Genomic DNA, 14,516 nt, shown 5'->3' on the forward strand with positions numbered 1-14,516 from the left:
AGGTTAATAGGCTGTCTGGTGGTTGAATCTGATACGAAGAAAATCCTCCGAGCCGACAAAATATTAAACAGTCCATGAACGTAAAGCCGACAAAATATTAAACAGTCCATGAACTTACGTTAAATGAATGGAACACAAGAAGAACAACTTCATTTTGATACTGTAAGAGCAGAAACATGAGCAAAGAAAAAATTTCTCAAATGATTTAGTTTGGGTGGTAAAGAAAGCACTTGTTCACCTTAAGATCTGTAGGCCTCATCTTTGAATCTCGCCATCAACTTTTTTTTAAAAGAACTATATGTATATCTTATTAATTTGTTAAAATATTTTAATTTTTGATCATGCTAGAATATATTTAATATGATGAGATAAATACAAATATTTATTAATATATAATCAATTTATATATTTTTTAGGAAAAAGCAATATAGAAAGTATGGAAAATTTATTGTTGAGCTACCTAAATTAAATGTGTGTTTTATTGTTGATTCGTATATTTTTTAAAAGTATTTTTTATATAAAATCTAATTAAAATATTAAAAAGAATTAAAATAAAATACCAATTTAATATTTTATCGAGTTAAATTCATATTTAAAATACAGTTCCATGAAAAAATCTGATTTTTTTCAGAAAAAGGGCCGGTTAAACTACACGTCGGTTTTGCAACAGATGTAGCAAAGGAATAAAACCCTAAAAAGCCAGGGGGAGAGCAGGAAGTGAAAAACCCTAATTTTTGCGATGACACAGAAAAACAGTCTGTTCAAAGGCCAGCAGAAGAGGAAAACAGTCCCTCCTAATCGACATGGCAAAACTCCCCACATCCGCAAAGGTCTGCTTTTCTTACACGCAATCTTTATTATCTATTTATTTCTTAGTTTCAATAAATAAATTAGTAAGTTTTGATTTTTTTCTCAGGGAAGAGATTTGTAAAGCCATCAAAGGTCACAGAGGAGATGGATGCTGATAGGGTATGGTTTCTCAATTTTGTTAAAACATTTCCGCTTACTATTTGTAAAAAATAAATAAATTTTACTTCGCAATTTTTTTCCCTCTAATTTTCGGTTTCGTAAAATGCACTTTGATTTGCTGAAGAGTGTAAACCCAAGGTAAACTTGGTTCTTTAGGTGATAATTATGCGTCAATTACTGATTATCATAGTAGGCGTTGAGTATGAGCTGACGCTATAACTTCTCCAGTGTTGTAAGTTTGGCTGGCTCGGCTATTCCCTTCATACAGCCGTCGAAGAATTTTCATTATGTTATGCATTTAGTTTTTTCCTGCTGCCCAATCTGATTGTTGCTGAGATGTAAAGAATGATTATCTCCCATATGATTAACTGAGATCGTGCCATGCGACTGTTCTTTTAGAATCCAAGCCAGTTGTCTGTTCCATCTTTGTCTTCCCTTGAAACCTGCATTCTGTTATGGTGAAATACCTTGTGCTGAAGAATTGAAATTATTTAATCAAAGATTTTCTCTTGGATGTAGTAGTAAATTCTACTGTGAAATATTGAAATGGCCGTTGTATGTTATTTCCATGATCCCTAAGGTGGCGATCATTCAACTTCATTTGATTTTAATATGAGCTTGGATCATATAAGATTACCTCAAAGTTTGGAACATGGCAAGTAGGCTGAAGTTAGCCCCTACCTGCTTATTTTATAGTAAATCAGTAAAAATAGATTCTTTTATTGCTCCTCAAATGTGTACAAGTTGGTTTTGTTTTACAGTTGCATGAGGAGAATCACGACTATTGCCGTTAATGTATTATGTAACTGTACGTTATGTGCATGATGACCTTTTGTTGGATGCATTTGAATCTTGTTATGCTCCACTCATTGCTTGTCTTTCTTATCTGATGCTGGCCAGGAGCTAAGCAAGTTCATCAACAACTGCAATGAGATCAAAGCAGCTACTGCTGCCAACAAGGAAGGCGGCCAGCTGAGTATTGTCAAGCCACCCGCAGAAACTGCAAGTGCTGCAAAGAAGTAAACCTGATGCTGTGCAAAATGTATGCTACAGAGAATTACATATTCTGAGCCTGTTTGATATTTTAAATTGCTTGTGTTGTGAGGTCATATTCTTTCTGGTTCTTTTCTTTAGCTTTTCAGTTCTTGTGTCTGATACCAATCAGTTTTGATTGCATATTAAGATTGAATATGAGCAGTAGTTACCTGGCTGGGATATAAGCGATTGATTAGGTTGCAATGTAAAACAATTTTATTTTTTGTTGCTGCTATCTAAAGTTCTTTTCAGGCCTGTGCTGCCACCATGGTGCCTCTTTACTTTATAATTAGACGCAGGTGAAAATGTTGCCAAATTGACAGTTCTGACTGTACTCTTGCTTCTAATTTGGTCTATCGCTAGATAAGTTGCCTGCGTTTAGCCGGGAGCTGGGATGAATTTTTTACGGCTTAAAAATGCTATGCTCAAGCGCTATGATTGTATTTTAAGGAACAAAAAAAATCCTCCTGAAATATTAATTTATATTTATGAAATTACCCAATCACACCTCACCTCATATAAGAATTACAAAGAAACCATGAAGAAAAAGTGAAAGTGCCCCCGCCTCCTGTGTTAATAGAGATTATTATTTTTAGGCATTCAAGTAATTTACCGGTACAAAAAGAAATTATAAAGCCTAAAAAGCCTCTAATCCTAGAGGATTTGTTTTATTCTTCAAGGGCCTTCTAGTAATTACATTGTAGCTAAAAAATATGAAATTACCTATTAACCTCTAAACCCATGCTTGCCCACTAAGATAAACCCATGGTTGCCCACCAAGATAAAGTGCAATTCTTTCTAAAAGAAAACTTTTCTTTTTCAGCTTTTTGGGGTAAATTTATCTAAGTTGTTCAATGGAACCCTCAAAAAAAAAAAAAAACATTTCGGTTGTTTAGAAATGCTGTGTTTTCATCCAATTAAGCTTTGGTTATAAAAAAGAAACCAAGTTTCGGTGTTGTTTTGTTGCAAAAGGGGGCTGGGAGATTACTGCCATGGCCATAAAATATTGGTTTAAAATGCTGTAACAATATGAACACTACTCTTCCCTTCCGGGTAAGAGGCAACGGATTCCAGTCAGAATCTTGACGGGGATGGGAGCCGAGGGAGAATAAGTAAGGGTAATTTCTAGCTGCTATCCCCGAGCAAAAGCGAAGGGTGGCTCGGCTTGCCAGTTGTGGCTGTGTCGTCATGCTCCACCGCGACTGTTCTGAGAGAGACAGGGACAAAAATTGAGGTGGATCCAAGTCATCCATGCCATCTCAAACAGACCCACAGTATCGACATACCACCCGATTGCCACAATAAAGCATGATGGATGCTTAACTGTCTTGCAAGTTTACGTTAAAGCTATCATTCCCCTCTTTCCCTAGCCAGATAGTAGAAAGGAGAGGTCGTCGGCCTCTCTCTTGACCACGTGGTAGCCTAGACAGCTTTTGGAAACGGCGGTGAATTCATGTTTTTAAAAAATTTAAAAAAATTTATTAAAAATTAATTTATAAATAGATTTAAAAAATTTAAAAAAAATTATTAAAAATTAATTTATATATATATTGTATTGTTTTAATGTGTGAATTTTAAAAATAATTTTTAAAAAATAAAAAAATATATTATTTTAATATATTTAAAATAAAAACACTTTAAAAAATAACCACAATCACACTCCTAAATATATCCAAATATTGATAATTAAAAAGCATTCATTACTCTTGAAAAGCAAAAGAAGTAGAATATTCTCTTTTCGATGCATTTCAAACTCATTAATTGTCATTTTTTTATTACTCTTTTATATTAAAAAAATAAAATTTTTATTTAAAGAATAAAAAATTTATAAATATAAAAAATAAATTATTTTAATAAAAAGTTATGATTTAAATTTTTAGATCTATAACGTGAAATTAGATTTTGTGATGTTTTGTTGTTTATAAATAATTTATAAATCTAAATTTTTATTTATAATACTTCAAGAATAATTTAAATATTTTTTTATAAAAAATTAAAAAAAAATTAAATTTTAGCATTTTAATTGTCACGTACTTATATCAAAGTTGTTTAGATCAACATAAGCACCATCAAAGTTGCATGGGTTAGTGTGAGTGTCAAATCCAAAGCTTTAGGGTTTAGTATGGTTATCAGACTCGTACTCGGGTCTGGCATGGACCCCAATACTCGAGTATAGCAAATCATGTCAAACTCAAAGTGTGGTAGTCTAGCTATGAGTCTAGTAATCATGTCAAATTCCAAATACTTAGTGAGAAATATATCAATTTGACAAATAATAAATAAAAATGATAATTGTGCATTTTAATTGTCGAGAGAAAAAAAGAAAAAAGAAAAGGCACAAACAATCTGTTATTGACGGCAATCCAATCATTATCTGTCCATATATGACACACCATATAGAAGAGAACATGACTATGCATTTAGTGAGAAAACGAATGACTAGATTTGATCACCGAAAAACATCACACGTGCTTTCTTAATAGCACAAGAGCCATCCACTCACTAAAAAAAAAAAAAAGCTAAAGAAATATCTCGTAAAAAGATAAGACAACTTATATCAAAGTTGTTTAGATCAACATAAGCACCATCAAAGTTGCATGGGTTAGTGTGAGTGTCAAATCCAAAGCTTTAGGGTTTAGTATGGTTATCAGACTCGTACTCGGGTCTGGCATGGACCCCCATACTCGAGTATAGCAAATCATGTCAAACTCAAAGTGTGGTAGTCTAGCTATGAGTCTAGTAATCATGTCAAATTCCAAATACTTAGTGAGAAATATATCAATTTGACAAATAATAAATAAAAATGATAATTGTGCATTTTAATTGTCGAGAGAAAAAAAGAAAAAAGAAAAGGCACAAACAATCTGTTATTAACGACAATCCAATCATTATCTGTCCATATACGACACACCATATAGAAGAGAACATGACTATGCATTTAGTGAGAAGACGAATGACTAGATTTGATCACCGAAAAACATTACACGTGCTTTCTTAATAGCACAGGAGCCATCCACTCACTAGAAAAAAAAAAAAACTAAAGAAATGTCTGGTAAAAAGATAAGATATTGAAAATAAAACAACTATTATAATCCATAAACAAAATATTCCTTGATGTATAATGATTTCCCAATCATTTAGATTTATATATATATTTCTTAGTAAAATGATTGCAATTCAAGTGATTATATTGAATAATATTTACAAAGATATAAAAGAAAATAATTTAAAAAAAACTATTTCTTATGCTGAACCAACCTTTATCAGTAAATAATTAAATACGTATTAATAATTTAGGAACTAAAATTATATTATATCGCTTATAAAAGGTAAAGCCACCGCTAGCAAAAAATAACGGTAAAAAACGGCTCTAACAACACACAAACCGAAGGAAAAAAAACAAAACGATAATACGTGAATTTCGTTACCCAACACAAAACAACAACATTAATATATATATATATATATAATATTTTTTATTTAAAAATATATTAATTTTTTAATTTAAAAATTTTATTTTTGATATAAGTAAATGAAAATGATGTGAAAATATTAAAAAATAATTTAATATATATTTTTATTTTTTTCCAAAAACATTCTTTTTCTCAAAAAAAGGCTCCGCCTCTTATCATTTTGAATCATGTCTGTACTTTTCCTGCATCAAAGTCAATTTCCACCCTTCATTTGCTATCATCATCAACCCATCAGAAAGAATCTAAGCCGTCGATCACATCATCTCTTCCTTGTAGTGTCCGTATACACGCAGTATAGACAAACCTCTCTGCACGTGCTTTGTTCATTAATGAGATAGCAATATCTAGCAGAGGTGTAAAAAACAAATGCCTCAGGTGTCATATTTGTATTATTTTATGTAACTTAACTCGTTAAAATAGAATAATATAAATAATATTAATTATGATAAATTAAAAATATAACCCATGAATACAACCCATCAAGTTTATAATTTATAAAATATAAAAATTTAGCATCCAATTACGAGTTTACACCTAATCCAACCCTAATATCTAAGTCCCTGCAAGATCTCTCTCATTCGTGCGTGTGTTACACTTTATAAAAAGGCGCGTCGTTTCTGCAACATTCAGAGACTACGAGTTAATGCATTAAAAGCATGTTGCAATTTAAAAAAATGGAAAAGACATGTCCGTCACTTTAAAATATTACATACATACAAAATCCAACAACAATTCTATACAAGCATAACATCTCCACCCCATAACAGCCACCACCACCATTATGGGGGCTACAGAACCTGTAAGATAGGATCATGAATTGTCTGCACTTTATCTTTATGTTTTATTAACACCAATATTAGTGTCTTGTTTGAGTTGCTAACAGTTTCAAGCTTTTAATTTTTTTAGGTGGTAGAGAGAGAGGGTGAAGGGAGAGAGGAGAAAGAAGAAGAAGATGAGGGGGAGGAGGAAGGAAATGAGAGGAAGGAAGAGGAGAAAGATGTGGAGAAAGGACAAGAGTTGGGTGTTAAAGAAAAGGTGATAGACAGCAGTAATGCTGGTGTTCATAATGATTTACCTAACCAGCTGGGAGATTCTCATGTGGCAATGATGCAGAGGTTGAACCCAACAAATCCTTTGAGGATTGTCGTCAATGGTTCTTCCAGAATGCCTACTCCTTCTCCTTCTCAGACTTCTCTGCCTCGGTCTACACCAACCCCACAAGTAAGTTTCTTGCTTTGGCAATTACTAGTGTACGAGATGGCGTCATCTCTCTTTCCTTTTTCGTTTTCCTTTTGTTTTAGGGTCTTGATTTTTAGTTGATTTTTTTAAAGGTGTTTACGTTTTTAATTTACTAGTGATCAAATTCGTAGATTTTGAAGATTTCTTACTAGACACATTTTCCAAGTTTTATTTCAGTTAGTCAAAACTTGTTTGAAAAGGCAATTGATTTGAACTTCATTTAGTATGTTTATAGGTTATAGAAAGCCAGAAAGGTGTCATAAATTCTTGATCGTTTTTCAATTAAGTTATGTAAATTTAACAATCGTCAAGTTATATGCTTCCATACTCTCTCTCTCTCTGGCATAATAAAGTAGAAGCTTTTAATGATTTTTCAAGTTACTAGTCTGAAATATTTTTTGGGTTTTCCTCCTGACCAGCCATCACTAACAACATTGAATTCAAGAAGATACACAAACAGAATATCTCTGTTTCTGTTTGTCCTGCACATGGTTGTCGCTGCTGGACTGGTATCTTTTCTTATATTCAAGGGAATTCAAGGATTGACAGAAGCTTCGGATAGTGTAAAAAGAAAAGAGAGGAGGATATTGAAGTTCTACCTCCCACAAGTTGAAACTGCATCTCTATTAAGCATCACCCTTGCGTTTGTTTGGCAAAAGGCAGTTAGACAATGGCCTAAATTCATGGTTCAGTTCATATTATGGAGCTCTTTTTTTCTGTCGTTATCAGCTGGAATTCTTTTAATTTGCTTCCAAAGGGCTACTACTGATGGTGTTGGAGTTTGTCTTATTGCTTTTGCAATTGGCAATGGCTTGTATGCCTGTTGGGTTACTCAAAGAATTGGGTTTTGCAGCAAGATTCTGATCAAATCACTGGAACCGGTTCCGAAATTCCGTGATTTGAACCAACCCACTTATTGTATGCTTGGAGTTGGATTCTTGTGGATGTCTCTTTGGATTTTAGCCGTGATTGGAGCCATGAATTTCTACTTTACTCCTTTGATCATTATTGCACTGGTGTTGAGCTTGGCTTGGACTGCAGAAGTTATGCGGAATATAGTTAATTTGACAGTTAGTAGGGTAATTGCTCTGTATTATCTTCGAGGAATGCAATCCAGCAGTCAATTTTGTTTCCAAAGAGCTTTAACTCGGAACCTTGGAAGTGCTTGTCTGGGGTCTCTATTTGTGCCTGCTATTGAAGCACTGAGAATTGTTGCTCGGGGTTTGAATTTGCTAGAGGGGGAGGATGAGTTCATGTTTTCTTGTGCTCATTGCTGTCTTGGAATTATGCAGTCTATCTTCAGATACGGAAATGGCTGGGCCTTTGTACAGGTAATTTCTCTTTTAAAACTTAACCCCAACAAATTTGCTTATCTTTTGCTGCGTTTCTTGTTAGAAATAGAAGGGGCACTCTGCCCGAACTGAAACTAATGTATAATCTGGCATTGCAAAACAAATCAGTTTTGCCTAATTTTTTGCCAGTTCACAGACTGTTTTCGGTGCTGTTTCTGATAGCTTAGTTTCCTGTCACTTGTCCAAGACATCATCTCTCATATTTATTTAGTCCATGTCACATTGCCTATGGACTCAATTCTTTGTCAGAGAATGGCACATTACCAACTCAGAAAGATTGATCGCTTAAACCATTGTTGCAGATAGCTGCATATGGAAAAGGGTTTGTGCAGGCATCACAAGACACCTGGCAACTCTTCGAAAGACGCGAAATGGAATCCATTGTTGACTCGGACATAACCAGCTCGATTTGCTTCCTCACAGGTGTTTGCAGTGGATCTATTTGTGTAATTGTTGTGGCTGCCTGGACTGCCAAAGTGCATCAAACCTTCACTGCCACTCTCTCGCTCCTGTCCTTCTTCATTGGATACCTCATGGTTGGTGGCAGCTCTTACTTGACAAACATTACTTTATTTGTCTGTGTTTGGATCACGTGATCAACTTGGATATTCTGTAATCTATGACAGAATCTTTTCAATCAGCAAGTTGATTAACACAATTCATTGTTTAATTGGATTTCTCAGACCAGGATTGCCATGGCATTGCCGCATGCCTGTGTGAGCTGTTACTATGTTTGCTACGCAGAAAATCCTGATATCAGGTTGTTTGATCAAACCATCAAAGATCAACAGAACATGATGAACTCGGATCGCGAAGTGGTCGTGCCCACGCCTGGAGTACCCCGCAGATTTTCAGCTAACTCATGAGCTGAGGCGACCCCGCAGGGATTCCAAATCAACAAGGCTATAATGACAAAAGTGTCTTTCGGTCCTGTCCCATGTATCATAGCAGCGCTTATACTTTTAGGATATTCCTCGGAAGTAATTGAGATAAAAGCTTCATCACCATATATTATTTCTTCTATATGCTAAAACAAGCCATCATTGCTTAGCCTAGCTGGACATTAATCCTTCATGTGATCTTGTAGCTTGCAAGGGGCATGAGCGAGGCTCTCTTCGTGATCTTTAATATTAAATATGGTGTTGGCTAATCTAAGGTGATGCTCAGAACAGGCAAAGTGTTAGGGTTTACGAAAATATAAAAAATGACACGAACAAGCAACGAGTTAACAACAGAGCCTCCATCGCAAACTAGTTGGTGGCTATATAAATCGTGCTGTGCCACGACTCCTCCCACTTTCATTACCAAACCTAAGATATAATTATAAAAATCTCTTACCAGAGCACATCTCTGCAAAGAATACCAGTAGTTAAGTGACTTTACAGATTCTTGTTTGATGACTGATGCAATCAATACATACCGAGTAAAATTACCTTACCGTTCTTGGGAACCTCAAAGAGAACACGTCGAATATGACAGCCACCAAAACTGGTAGGGCAAGGCACTGTTTTTTTGTTTCTCCCAATGTTTCAATTATTGCCCATCCAGCTTTCAGGGGGTTTTGAATTTTTTAAAAATATTTAAATTTGAAAAAAATATTAAATTGATATTTTCAAATATTTTTATAGTTTTAGTATACTGATTTTAATATTTTAAAAATTTATTTTAAAAAACATTTTCCATCAAGATTACAGCCACATAACTGGAAAAATAAAATTGTAGCTTTTATTGCCGTGCACCGCTAACAAACAATATTCGAGATTCATTACTGGATTAGAAACCAAGATTTCGGTTTTTGTTCTCTCGCGTGAGCTTATGGGTTTTTGATAATGATATTTTTTCTATTTTTGTCTATATTCTTCCAGCAGCATCATCCGTTGACTCAGACTTAGCTCCAAAAACCCTAAAAAACCAATGAATCATGTCACGAATAATTGATAGCATCTGACGTCTTTTTTTTTTTATCTATGTTTCTTGAATATAAAATAAGATAATGGATAATTTTAAACATTAATAAATATAATATTTTAAAAAAACACATATATATATATATATATTTGCTACATGATGCTTTTAAAAATATATTTATATAAATTTTTTTCTTTCAACTTCAACATATTAAAATTATTTAAAAAACATGAGCTATCATGATATTAAATCGATACTAATCATATAGCATAGTTAGTTGATTAGGTCAAGTTCCTCTTTTTTTAAAACAAGAAAAAAAATTGTTTTTGGCACTCTTTATTTGGTAAATGGATCTCATTTTTACGGAAAACATATTTTGCATAGGATGGACCCTTCCTTAATTTGCTATTCTATCCTTCAAATATCAAAATATCATCACTGATTATTGAAATTTAAGTTAATGGATTTTTATTTTTATTTTTGCAAATCACTCTCGATAGGTCCTATCTAGTGAAAGCCAGGAGATTGGCTCAAACAGTTCTATGGACGTCCCAAAATGGTGAAAAATTGCGAGAAAAAAAATCACTTCTCCCAAAAAAATAAAAAAGCGAAAGCAATACATTTGAAAAATAGCACATTTAATAAATCAACGCAACCTGCAAATCCCCTGCCCCAAATATATAGTTTTTTTTTTAAATCTTTAATTGTGTTATTAAAACTAATTATGTACAAATAAACATGAATTATACCCTTCCTAAATAAAGTTATTTCTTCACGGCTGAAGTCCGTGCTATTTTAAAAAATGACCCCAACATGGTGGTGTTTTGGTGCAGAAACCTGTCTTCAAGGGTCTGTTTTGATTTGCATTTGCTTGTGTTTGTTATGAACAATCATTGGTAAGTGTTTGACCCATCAAAAAGTTGACTTTAAAATATAGTTTTTATAAAACAATTTTTATATATTTTTTAATTGATTTTTGTAAAATTCTATTTATTTTTACTTTTTAAAAGTATTTTTTTAAATTTTAAATTTTTATTTATTCTGTATTTTTTTAAATTTTAAATTTTTATTTGTTCTTCATTTTAAATTAATATTTTTCATATTTTTATATTATTTTAATACATTAATATCAAAAATAATTTTTTCAAATTAAAAAAATTAACTACTGACAACACGCCATCCATTCCATAGCAATTAATCATGTTCAGATATCAACATAATTGACGGATAGCTTAACTGGGTACAATTAATCTTGTTCAGTTATCAGCATCTAAAACGTGTAATTCAATTAATCGCAATCAGTCTTGTTCAGATGTCAACATCCACAACATATAAGGGGTATCAGATATCAGCATCAGGATATAGCTTAAGTGATAGGCTTTAAATTTATTCTTTAAAAATTACTAATTTAAATTTCATAAACCTCATAATCACTAAAAACTTACATAATCATAAAATTAATCAAATTGCATATAAACTATAACCGGATACCCAGATTACTACTAATAATAAAAAACCTAGCTAGCATATAAAATGACATGAAGCAAGGGTTCCTATCATCCCATAGTCACATGCACGAGAACACCAGTGAGAGGGGCATCGAGGTCCTGACAAAATCTAAAAATCATCACAAATCTCCAACTCTTATTTCATCTGGAGTAACTTGGAAGAGATGATTCGAGGGGATAGACAGAAACAAAATTATCGATCAGTTCAAAGTTTTTGGGAAAGAAAACACATGGGATAGGGAGCGCAAATGCTGTATCCTAATAGTAGTAGTAAAATCAATACTGTATAGTAGCAGCAGCAGATTCTCAAAATTGCAGGAAAAAGAAAAAGAAAAACTCTCAAGAAGAAGGTGCAAATACACACAGCAATGCTAATCCCAATATGCATGGAGGAAGCAGTAAATAGAAATAGCAATGCAACTCCTGGTCCGCCAGTGCATTGTTAACAAGGATGAACAAACTACAATACTCGGTAGTCAGTACAAACAAACAGTATTCCAATTAACATAACAAAAGCGGGTAACGCCCACTTCTCCAGTGAGTCAGTTACCTTTCACCATCAACCCATTTTTTTATTCCACCTTGGTGCTGGCTTTTGCCTCTGATTTTGATTCTGGTTGAGCTTCCACAGGCCTGGCATCAGCAGAACAACACCCACCACCATGGTGGTGATGGTGGTGGTGGTGGTGGTGACTCTGCTTTACCTTGAACTGCTTCCTCATATCATATGCATCCTCCCCATCTGCATAATACTTAGCCTCCACATCATGAATCTTATAGCCCAATGTTTCAGTATAAAGATTGAATGCTGCCCGATTACTCTTCCTCACATGCAGGGACACATACTCTGCTCCAAACACCTGTTCCACAAACTTAAGCAATAAGAAACATACCCAAATTGTAAATCGAGTATGATAAAATGCAGAGATATGACAATAAAAGAACATAAATCTAATCACAAAAGATAGCCGTGTAGAGCTAAAATGCAAATCAAATATGTCAAAATGCCCTAAAAAAATTTCAATCAGATCACAATAAATTTCATATATTTTACTGATCAAATAAAAAACATAAGAAAAAATAACTTAAAGGTACCTAAACTAGAAATGGGTATCAATTAATGCATCCACCCTATTGATTGATCTGCAGTTCAATTACATTACACATATACTTCCAGATTCTACATAAAACGCTGATAAGAAAATCACCAAACATTCCAAAAACAACAAAATCGCAAATTCTCAAAATTTATGCATTTCATCCAACAATTTATCTAAAGAGATAGAACCTAATCAAAGCATTTCATTCATCCATTAGAAATAATCAAAATCTAATGACTAACATCCCTAATTTTTAGTTTGCAAAATCAAGAAAAAAGACTTAAGAAAAAAATGAACTAAAAAATGTAATAAAAGCCAAATTGTTTGACCTGTTCCATGGCGGTTTGGGCGGCCTTCATGAGCTTGGTAGCGAGGCCAAGCTTACGATGAGTACGGAGGACAGCGAGAGATGTGATATGACCGTGACATTCGGTAGATTCTTCTTCCATCTTAGCCAACACGTAGCCAACAATTCGGCCGTTGTAATCTTCGGCGACGTAAAGGAGATGCGGCCAAGAGAGGATGTGGTAGAAGTAATATTTCATCTGGTAGTTTTCGGGCAAGCATAGCAAGTTGCATGCTTGCATCGCCAACAAGTCGTCCATCGTCGCCTTCCTTACGCAAACCATGTTGGAGATTTTGATGCAGAGGTTAGGGTTTTTTTTTTTGTGTGTGTGTGTGATTTGGCCTGCAGGTCTCGTTTCAGTGCCGAGGAGAGACTTGAGTGTAGGGATTGGATGCTTAAATCATAAATCGATGCTTCGGCTAATTATTTGGTTTTGGGTTTCATCTCAAAATATGATTTGGGCTTTAGGATTTGGTATTTGGGCTTTGAGCTTCTTTCAATTTATTTATCGACCAGTCCATTGAATAATCCCAACAGTAGTTGTTAAAATAAATTTAAATTCAATTGATAATCTAACAAATTAAATTTATTATTCCAATTTAAAATATCATAAAAATAAATAAATTTATCCATTTATTTTATCCTTAATTTAAAATAATTTTGGTTACAAAAATTATTGATTTGTTTTACAAAGACTCTTAAAATGACATAAAATTTTATTTGTTAAATCGTTAAAAATATTTTAACTCGAAATGTTGATAAAAAAGAAGAAGAAGAAGAAGAAATATTCCAATAAAAATTCTTAAATCTTTCTTAAATATCCAACTTAGCAGCTACGAAAATGGAACAGGGGCCGGGTTCACCATTCATTAGCTGGGACGCCTAGGGAAGAGTAAGGTGAACCACGCCAAGGGGCTCCATTTAACACGCCAATGTTAACATGGTTACAAATAGCACTTTAGATCATTCATTTGGTTTCATAACAGATGAAATGAGAATGCTGGAGGTATAAGGGTGTTATCGGCTGGAGGAAAATTTACAGTTGACATTATTGATTTTATGGCTCAATGCTGTACTATTAAGATTACTTCTGCAAATCAATCTTGGAATTTCTCAGCGGTGTAATATGCTTCTCTCATTCCTAGTTCGAGAATGATTCTATGCATGGGAGTACCTGGTCTCGCTGAAGCCTACGCTAACAGGACCTTGGCTGTTGATCGGGGACCTTAATGAGATCATCCTTCCGTCAGAATCCAGAGGGGGTAAATTCTTGATCAACAGGGCTGCTAAATTTCAAGAGGTTATTAGGGAGCGGTGCTTGTTGGATTTGGGTTTGCAGGGTCTTGATAGAGCTCTCAATGACTCTGACTGGCGGATTCAATTCCCTGAGGCTTTTGTAGAAAATCTTTGTCGCCTTCACTTTGACCACAATCCCATATTTCTTCGTGACAGACCTGTCAGGTTCGAAGCTGCCTGGACTTCTCATGAAGGTTATCTCTCGATCGGTGGTTCAGGAAGCCTGGATTAGAAGTGATCATAATGTCTTTAGGGGTTTAGAAGCGGTGAGGGAGGATTCTATTAGAGTA

The 14,516-nt window shown here is 34.0% G+C and overlaps 3 protein-coding genes across 3 annotated transcripts; 2 read left to right on the forward strand and 1 right to left on the reverse strand.

Moving 5' to 3' along the window:
* The first annotated feature begins 659 nt into the window (after nt 1–659).
* Nucleotides 660–2,259, forward strand: LOC105113678 (uncharacterized). Its single transcript, XM_011009955.1, has 3 exons — nt 660–830; nt 917–969; nt 1,870–2,259. The coding sequence occupies exons 1-3, from the start codon at nt 740–742 to the stop codon at nt 1,990–1,992; spliced, it is 267 nt and encodes an 88-aa protein (XP_011008257.1). The 5' UTR covers nt 660–739; the 3' UTR covers nt 1,993–2,259.
* A 3,893-nt stretch (nt 2,260–6,152) lies between these two features.
* On the forward strand, nt 6,153–9,218 carry LOC105113679 (CTL-like protein DDB_G0274487). Its single transcript, XM_011009957.1, has 5 exons — nt 6,153–6,276; nt 6,384–6,698; nt 7,136–8,047; nt 8,371–8,604; nt 8,752–9,218. The coding sequence occupies exons 1-5, from the start codon at nt 6,259–6,261 to the stop codon at nt 8,932–8,934; spliced, it is 1,662 nt and encodes a 553-aa protein (XP_011008259.1). The 5' UTR covers nt 6,153–6,258; the 3' UTR covers nt 8,935–9,218.
* Nucleotides 9,219–11,796: 2,578 nt separating this feature from the next.
* Nucleotides 11,797–13,316, reverse strand: LOC105113680 (N-alpha-acetyltransferase 11-like). The gene is made up of 2 exons (XM_011009958.1): nt 12,914–13,316; nt 11,797–12,344 (listed from the first exon to the last, which is right to left on the reverse strand). The coding sequence occupies exons 1-2, from the start codon at nt 13,211–13,213 to the stop codon at nt 12,057–12,059; spliced, it is 588 nt and encodes a 195-aa protein (XP_011008260.1). The 5' UTR covers nt 13,214–13,316; the 3' UTR covers nt 11,797–12,056.
* Between the last annotated feature and the right edge of the window lie 1,200 nt (nt 13,317–14,516).

Source organism: Populus euphratica, unplaced genomic scaffold, assembly GCF_000495115.2.
Source record: "Populus euphratica unplaced genomic scaffold, PopEup_1.0 scaffold444.1, whole genome shotgun sequence".
NCBI lineage: Eukaryota > Viridiplantae > Streptophyta > Magnoliopsida > Malpighiales > Salicaceae > Populus > Populus euphratica.

Excerpts from the sequence above, each read along its gene's own strand:
- LOC105113678 (XM_011009955.1), top strand. The coding sequence starts at position 740 with ATGACACAGAAAAACAGTCTGTTCAAAGGCCAGCAGAAGAGGAAAACA. Across the intron at positions 831-916 it reads AACTCCCCACATCCGCAAAG|GGAAGAGATTTGTAAAGCCA; the intron begins GTCTGCTTTTCT and ends TTTTTTTCTCAG. Across the intron at positions 970-1,869 it reads AGGAGATGGATGCTGATAGG|GAGCTAAGCAAGTTCATCAA; the intron begins GTATGGTTTCTC and ends GATGCTGGCCAG.
- LOC105113679 (XM_011009957.1), top strand. Across the intron at positions 6,699-7,135 it reads GGTCTACACCAACCCCACAA|CCATCACTAACAACATTGAA; the intron begins GTAAGTTTCTTG and ends CCTCCTGACCAG. Across the intron at positions 8,048-8,370 it reads ATGGCTGGGCCTTTGTACAG|ATAGCTGCATATGGAAAAGG; the intron begins GTAATTTCTCTT and ends CCATTGTTGCAG.
- LOC105113680 (XM_011009958.1), bottom strand. The coding sequence starts at position 13,213 with ATGGTTTGCGTAAGGAAGGCGACGATGGACGACTTGTTGGCGATGCAA. Across the intron at positions 12,345-12,913 it reads CCCAAACCGCCATGGAACAG|GTGTTTGGAGCAGAGTATGT; the intron begins GTCAAACAATTT and ends TTTGTGGAACAG.